This window comes from Camellia sinensis, chromosome 11 (assembly GCF_055761805.1).
Source record: "Camellia sinensis isolate YWXY chromosome 11, ASM5576180v1, whole genome shotgun sequence".
In the NCBI taxonomy this organism is placed as follows: Eukaryota; Viridiplantae; Streptophyta; class Magnoliopsida; order Ericales; family Theaceae; genus Camellia; species Camellia sinensis.
The window spans coordinates 163,025,302-163,033,876 of NC_138971.1; the positions used below are offsets into that span (position 1 = coordinate 163,025,302).

Consider the following 8,575-nt stretch of genomic DNA (forward strand, 5'->3'; position numbering starts at 1 on the left):
ATCTTCCGCTTCTTCTTGGTTTCAAGACTTCTTCCTTCATCTTGCGCTTCCAAACCACAGGTACTACTTTTCTCTCTGGCTATGTTCTCAACTTTCCTTATTTTCCAACAGGGTGACAGACTAGGTTGGTTTAGCATATAGAATTGAGGCGTATATAAGCTACCTTAACCTATGGTGCTGCCATACAGATTTCAAGCCGAGGATACACCCCTGGGTATTCAAACCAGACTTTAGTCTCGAAAATCCTAAACCTTTGTGTTCTAGGCATCGGCCATTTGAACTCTAGTTTCTACTGTCTTAGTTGATCTCCTAGGAACTCACTGCAAACACAGGCAGGTGGCTATACCAGACGGTCGGAATTCGTTCGAGCATGACAAACACCAAAGGAATTGCACCTTTAGAGGATTTAAGGTCTCCTAGACCAAGTGAGTGCACAAGACAATGTGATGCATGTGTATAAAATAGTGCGAGGCAGGTTGCACAAGACAGTGCGATACAGGTGCACAAGATAGCGCGAACAAAGTGCACAAGATAGTGTGATACAGGATGCGCAAGATAGCGAGTGAGAACAAATGCACAAGACAGTGCGATGCACAACATAGTACGAAGTAAGTTGAAATGCGCTAGACAGTGCGATGTTAGGTGAAATGCACTAGACAGTGTGATGTAAGTTGAAATGCACTAGACAGTGCGATGTAGATGCACAAGACAGTGCGATGTAAGTGAATGCACAAGATAGTGTGATGTAAGTGAAATGCACTAGACAATGCGATGTAAGTTGAAATGCACTAGACAGTGCGATGTAGATTGAAATGCACTAGACAGTGCGCTGTGAGTGTACAAGACAGTGCAAGTGAAAACGAATGCACAAGACAGTGCGATGCACAACATAGTGCGAAGTAAGTTGAAATGCACTAGACAGTGCAATGCAGGTGAAATGCACTAGACAGTGCGATGTAAGTTGAAATGCACTAGACAGTGCGATTTAGATGCACAAGACAGTGCGTTGCACAATATAGTGCGAAGTAAGTTGAAATGCACTAGACAGTGTGATGTAGGTGAAATGTACTAGATAGTACGATGTAAGTTGAAATGCACTAGACAGTGTGACGCCCCAAGATTTGAGGACATCATAATAAGATTTAGAACTTAAAATCAATTTTGTTAATAACTAACCCCTCATCAATGTTGTCACCAATATTACTAGCATTAATTAACAACCCAGAAATTAAAAGTTCTTAAATTACAACTCCAATAAAAATTTAAAACTTAGTCTTAGTAAATAAAAACAACATGAATATAACATTAAAAGAAAAAAAACTAGAAACTTAGAAAAATGGTTCATGGAACTTGGCACTCTTCAAGCGAACCAAGGTTGAATGTCACCTTGCAAGGCCTCGGTGTTCCCTTCGGTTTCTTCGGTACCTGGCATAAAACGCCAGGGCAACGGGAATGCCAATGAGCGATGAGCTCAATAAGATACTAGAACCTGAAAATACCCATCCCGATAATAATACTCACAATTTATGAATAATGTGTAGTCACAGAATAACAAGTAACATTTAGTAAGTATAAAAGGAATGTTATCAGTTGAAATAATAACAATAGATAATAATAAATCAAATAAAAAAATATATAACAAACGGAAGCAATGTTTCATCATAAGAAATATGCCCACATTTCTTTTTAAATTTTCATAGATTTAGTTTATCAGATAAATTTAAGTAACTCCCCGCGGAGCACTATTTCCACTCAACCGCTAAGCAATGGCCACGGGAAATTCTGACTCCCCCTTGGTCAAATGTTCAAATGTTACTTACTGTAACTACCAATGATGCCCACGCACCAGGGTTACACACTCGAGTCGTGACATCACGGTCTGCCCTAAGGGGATGGTCTATGTTGCGACACCCGCACCACCAACCTTATATCGCCTACACCGATAAGAGCCAAAATACATTCCCGTGCCATGTTAGGGTTCGCAACTCACTTGCGCAAGATTCTAAACCGAGCTCACCCCATCACTTTTAAATTTTAATGTATCATTGGTTAAATTTCGTGGTTCTTTACTTGTTGAGATATTCACAATAATTCAACATTTAATTACTAATAATGTTATACCAACTCATTAAAATTCTCAACATAAAATATTACACATGTCACACAATAGTAAACAAATGTACAAAATTTAAATAAACAATTTATTTAAACCATGGTATGAAATAATAATGTAGATACCAAAAAGAAGAATTAAATCATAATCACACACAAGCATGGATTTTTAATCTACAAGATTAGATTAGCACAACACTAAATTTTTGTCCAAATAAACAATTGAAGAGATAATTTTTTTTTTTGATTCCTCTTTAATCTGCCAATTTTTTTTTTTTTAGAATGTATATCTCGCAATTAAAATTATAAATAAATTACTTATACAACTCTAAAATTCATATAATGTTATGGTCATTTTTCAAAAAGCATTTTCCAAAAATAAATTATAAATAATTTCAAAAAATTCCAAAAAAGTTTATGACACAGATTTATCACATTTTCTTAAATTAATTCCATACTTAAATTTTTAAATCAATTCCATAATCTAAAAATTTATTATGAAACTAGACTTCTCAAATTTCATTTTTTGTTTAGAAATTACCAGATTTGGTTTAATATAAAATTTTCAATGATTTTTCAAACACATAGTAAAATCTGCCTATAGCTTCAGATTTGGTTTAAAATCTGTATAAATTCGTACAAAGCTCCATAATTGTTGCAAAAATTCATGGATGAAGCAGACATCATTATAAACAATTTTTTAGGAGAAATAATCTTCAATTTTGATTATAAAATTGTCTAAAAATTCGTACAAATTTTTTGGTAGATTCAAAGACCAAATAAATTCTTCAATCCTCTCTTTAATGGTATAAACTACACATGCAAGCCTATTTCCACACTAATACCATGACTTTAAGACTATCAACATCTTCAAATATTTGATATACATATCACAAAATTTACAGGCATATATATAAAAATTTCTATCTATAAATTAATCATTTTATCATCTAAAAATTTCAACAACTAAAAAAAATGAGAGAGTTGAGAGGGTTTTTCTTACTATGTTAGGTTGCTAACAATTTATCGTCCAAATTTGATTTATGATTCTGATCGTAAGATATGACCGTCCTAGCTCCATGATCGTCTTGCTGAAATTTTACATTAATCGAACATGATCTCACCGTTGATCTTCCATTGGATTCTCTTAGAACTTTTAGTTGTCGATCATCATCTAAGACTTAGAATTTGCAAGATCTAACCCCAAAAATGGATTCTACATGTCGAAAAACCTAAGGGTGGTCATCCCCAAAGTCATAGGACCACTCGATTAACCTAAATGTACTAGGATGCACCATAGCACCATGAGCCGAGAAATGCTAGATAAAATTCAATTCATCTTCTCCAAGCTGCAGTAGCACGCACGAACAGAAAGACCCAGAAGTTTTGTTTCAAATCCACTGGTTCAAGTTCTTGTATCTTTTTCATCGTAACTCCGTTTTATCTTATTTTTCTGTCATTAGGTTTACTTCACGGCCTAGTTTTTGGTTCACTATTCACACGCCTCATTCCATTTCTTTTTCCATGCCATCGGATCTTTAAAATTTGACGAAAAATAAGATTATTTTCCTACCGTCGAACATTTCTTCGAACCATCTTTCGGATTCCATAACTTTCTTAATTCTTAACGGTTTTACTTTATTCTTTCGCCAATCTCTTCAACTTACTTCATCTTACATGGCCTATTTTTCTCACTTCTTCCCGGAATTGATGGTTTTGGCATGCCGAAAGTAAGCCGAAAACCAACTTTTAAAATTCAAAATAAACTTCTCTAACTTTGTTTCTTTCTCCTCCATCTTCCTTCTTCTTCTCTTTCTTCACCTACAACACTTTGTGAATGGTGGTTCAAGATGATAATGGAATTAGGTGATGGTGGTGGTGGCGGTCCGACGATGTGCCAGTCATGGAGAAGTTCGCGCGTTGGTGATATTGTGGGTTAAGGCCGCGGCTATGGGGTCGGAAGGAGGAGGAAGAATAGAGATAAAGAAGAAGGAAGAGAGTTTGAGAATGAGAGGTGGAGAGAAAGAAAGGGAACTAAGAAAGAGAGAGAGATGAAACGGACATAGAGAGAGAGAGAGAAATGAAACTGGAAGTGAAGAGATGTGAGGAAAAGTTAGGCTCAATTTATGGGCAAAATGAAGAAGAGAAAAAGAAGATAGAAATTAAAAACAATGGATAAAAGGAAATAGAACACCTGGTGTATATAGGATCTGCATGTCCACCACATTTTCTTTTGATACAGAAAATGATTGCATGTGAAATGTGAGACGTGAGAAAACATGGGGAGTGAGGGGAGATTTGCGCCGTTAGTACGGCCGAGCTAAGATAGGGCGGGTCGTGACAGACCTCACGGCGTCGTGCTATTTCCTCTACTGAGACGCCCGGTGGGTCTGTTTTGCTTAGTCGAAAAGATCGGCTGACCGGGCGTGAACTAAGCCTGGCCGAGCTGCGACTAGCAAACATTTGGCAGGGCTCACAGCCAAGTGGCGAGACCGGGCTACGAGTAGCTCGGGCTAAACTATGGACAATGAGGGATGGCACGTCTCTGACCGGTTAGCCGAGATGGGTAGATTCCAGATAACCTCGGATGAAGGTAAAACGGACAGAGGCCGGCATGCCTCGCGACCGTTATGCCACGATTAACCGGTCAATACCAGCCCGGCCCATGAGCATCACCCCTCTGCCCCTTTGCCAAGGGGCAGTCTGGTGGGGCATAGCTCGGTTGAGTGCCTGTGGTGATAGTTCTTCGCAAGAGATAGGCCGGTCGTGGTACTCCAGTCAGGTGTGCCACCTGGGCCAATGGCGCGAGGGAGAGGACATCTGCTCCACGCGCGCCTCAATACCGTTGGACAGTTCTGCGTGTACTGGTGGAAGGACTAAGCCTTTGCACGCGTAAGGTGGTGGGAGGCGAGCACTGCCACCTGTCCAGGGAAGGACAGCAGAGGTAGTGCGCGCGCAATCTTGAGGTTGCATGGCCAGCCTAGAAATATGGTGGAAGACGAACGTTAGAGGTATGCAACTTCTTTCCCAAAAGAAAATACTCTCTCTTTATCAGTCTTCTCCTTCCTCAAGTGGACTGACTTGATCGTCGGAGGATCTATCCGGCACACCACCGCCGGGCAGCCCACCGTTTCCATGTTACCAGGTAAACGCCATCAAGAGAAGCTTGGAGTACAAGGAGTACAAAAAACAGAGGATATTTTGCCCCCGTACAATTGGCGCCGTCTGTGGGAATTCTTTGATACTCAACCCTTGATCTTTGAGCTTCTTCAACCATTTCCATGGCCAACAACGGCGACAACGGCGAAGCCCCACTGTCCGTCGTCGATGGCGTCACACCTGAGTACGTCCGCTTGAGAGAAGGTCCTCCGAATATTCCAGTCATGGCGGGCCTAGAGACTCCTTCGCGAGGTGCGCGAGACAAACGCGGGAGGAGTACTGATCGCTCGCAGAGTCCGGAGAACCGCCGACGCCAAGGGGAGTCCCGTGTGTAGCACCTGGAGCACAAACTCAAGGACCAAGACGCCCTCATTCGCAAGATGGCGGCGGAGATAGAGCTGCTGAAACGCCAGATTAAAGGGAAGGGTGTTGCTGGAGAGGGCAACCTCAGTGAGCGCACCCCGTCCCCTCGTAGTAGCAGTCGCCGCCAGGGGAGGACTCACTCTCTCTCCATCACCAGGAACTATGGGGTTGGAGATTCCGACCAAAGAGAGGGCAGGTCCCTCTCTCGCGATAGCACCTACCGCCTCTCACACCCGACGCCGATGTCGGGATCCTCTTTCTCCACATGTTCCAGGGACTTGAGGGATATATTGGAGGAGAAGGCGCACCGTCGGGAGGCTCAGAGAGTGCCGGCATTACAGAGGTTGAGTGCTCCAGTTCGTTGTAGTGAGGAAGTGGCGATGCCAGCCCCCAAAGTGATGGCCCCTGCGCCGATGGACAAAGAGCTGGCGCGACTTACAGCCACGCCGCTGTCTCCAGAGATTGAGAGTACACCACTCTCCGCCGGATTCCACCAGCCAAAGTTCACTTTGTACGACGGCAAGACGGATCCGTACATGCATGTGAGCCATTACCGACAAGTGATGGCTGGCCACCGGCGCAATGACGCCTTGATGTGCCTCATATTCCCAGCAAGCTTGGGAGAGCTGGGTTTGAAGTGGTTCGAAAGGCTCCCGGAAGGCAGTATTGAAGGGTGGCAGCAACTAGCGGAAGCCTTCGTCACCAGATTTAAAACCAACACATGAACGCCGAAGGAGGTCGACCACCTCCTAGGCGTCAAGATGGAGTCTGGATGTTCGTTGAAGGCATACAATGCGAAATACTGGGAAGCTTACAATGAGATCCTCGACTACCCTACCAATCTGGCGATCACTCAATACAAACGGGGTCTCCCAGTCGGACATAGGCTGCGAGATTCACTCACGATGCATCAACCCATAACCATGGAGTCATTGCTGCAGCGGATCAATGAGCACATTCGTGTGGAGGATGATGCCGCCTCCGCGACCGAGAAGGCTAATCCGGTCGCGACGGACAGAAGGGTGGCGAGGAAAGTTCACTCGGTTGGGCAGGAGGACAATCGCCCAAACAACCAGTCAAAAGATCAGCGCCATGGTTCAAACTGTGATGACAGAAACAAGGGCCGCCGAACCGACCGGGCTGACACTCCCCGTGATGCAGCAGAGGATGCCAAATGAAAACTAAAGGCACGGACAGGAATCACCACGGTATTTAAAATCCCCATCTACCGCATTTTGAGCGAGATTCGAGGTGAACCCTTCGTCCGTTGGCCGGCCAAGTTGGGGAGTGCGCAGAGGGGCTTCAATTCAAAATATCGCTGCACCTTTCATGAAGAACGGGGGCACCGAACAGAGGATTGCTTACCGCTCAAACAACACTTAGAGGAGTTGGTGGCGGTGGGGCATCTTGACCAATACATAGATAGGGGCATCATGGCCACGCCAACGGACCAAGCCGAGCCAAACGGCCTGGCCGCCCTAGAAGCGCCCCCGCAAGGTGTAATCAACGTCATCCACGACATCATTGAACCGGCCAGGGTCTGCGAGCTGAGAGGGATGATCAAGAAGGCCGAGCACATGAGGGAAGTGCTCTCTGTTCAGCCCGCTGTGAAGAAGGGAAAGACCGAAGAAAGGGACATCCTTTCATTCTCGACCAAGGACTTGGAAAGAGTTCAGATGCCGCACAATGATGCTTTAGTAGTCACTCTTCGCATCAAAGACTTTGACATCAAGAGAATCTTGATCGACCAGGGGAGTTTGGTAGAAATTATGTATTATGACGCGTTTAAACAAATGAAGTTGGAAGACAAGGACTTGGCCCCCGCAACGTCCCCTTTGGTCGGCTTCAACTCACAGCCAGAATGGCCAATCGGAAAGATTATTTTTCCGGTCAAAGCGGGATCGGTCGTAAAGCAAGTAGAGTTCTGGGTGCTCAAAGTTCCATCGACTTACAACTTGATCTTAGGCAGGGGTTGGCTGCACGCTATGCAAGCAGTTGCTTTGACCTTCCACCAAGTCATGCGCTTTCCGGCACCAAGCGGACAAATAGAGAAAGTTTTGGGGGACCAGGTGATGGCAAAACAATGCTTCGTTGCGGTAAATGGTAGCCGAGCGGCCAAAGGGTTCGTCCAAATGATTGAGGGGCCTGAGGGTAAAGAGGTCCTTGAAGATGTAGGGAGAAAGGCCGAGGAAAAATCGGTCGAAGATTTGGTGGAAGTGCGCATTGACGAGAACGATCGAACTAAATTCTTCCTCTTGGGACCATCCTTGTCTAGCGCCGAGTGGATGGATTATGTCAACTTCTTGGTTTCCAATTTGGAGGCCTTTCCCTGGACGCCTTACGACATGCCCGGCATCGACCCAAGCTTCATTTGTCATCAGTTGAATGTCTTCCCTAATGCACGGCCAGTCATTCAAAGGACGCGCCGCTCGGCCTTGTACCACGCTGAAGTGGTGGCAGAAGAAGTGAAGAATTTGTTGGAAGCTGGGGCCATAGAGGAGGTGCATTACCCTCGGTGGATATCCAACACGGTGGTTGTTCCGAAGAAGAACGGCAAGTGGCGAGTCTGCGTTGACTACAAGACCGTCAACCGAGCTTGCCCCAAGGATAGCTTTCCCCTCCCACGAATTGACCAGTTGGTGGACTTAACCGCTGGCCATCAGAGGTTTAGCTTCCTGGACGCATATCGCGGCTACCACCAGATAGCCATGTATAAACCAGACAGAGAGATCACGTCGTTCACAATTCCCAGAGGCTTATATTGCTACAAAGTCATGCCGTTCAGACTAAAGAACGCCGGGGCGACCTTTCAGCGGATGGTAACAAAAATGTTCGCTCCTCTCTTGGGCCAAACAATGGAGGCTTATATCGACGATATGGTGGTGAAGAGTAAGGAGAAGTCTCAACACCTCGCCGACCTTGCAGAGATGTTCGCCACACT

At 44.6% G+C, this 8,575-nt stretch overlaps 1 protein-coding gene across 1 annotated transcript; it reads left to right on the top strand.

Moving 5' to 3' along the window:
- The first annotated feature begins 7,190 nt into the window (after window positions 1-7,190).
- Window positions 7,191-8,305, top strand: LOC145802833 (uncharacterized). The gene is made up of 2 exons (XM_082895623.1): window positions 7,191-8,187; window positions 8,271-8,305. The coding sequence occupies exons 1-2, from the start codon at window positions 7,191-7,193 to the stop codon at window positions 8,303-8,305; spliced, it is 1,032 nt and encodes a 343-aa protein (XP_082751749.1).
- Window positions 8,306-8,575: the final 270 nt, after the last annotated feature.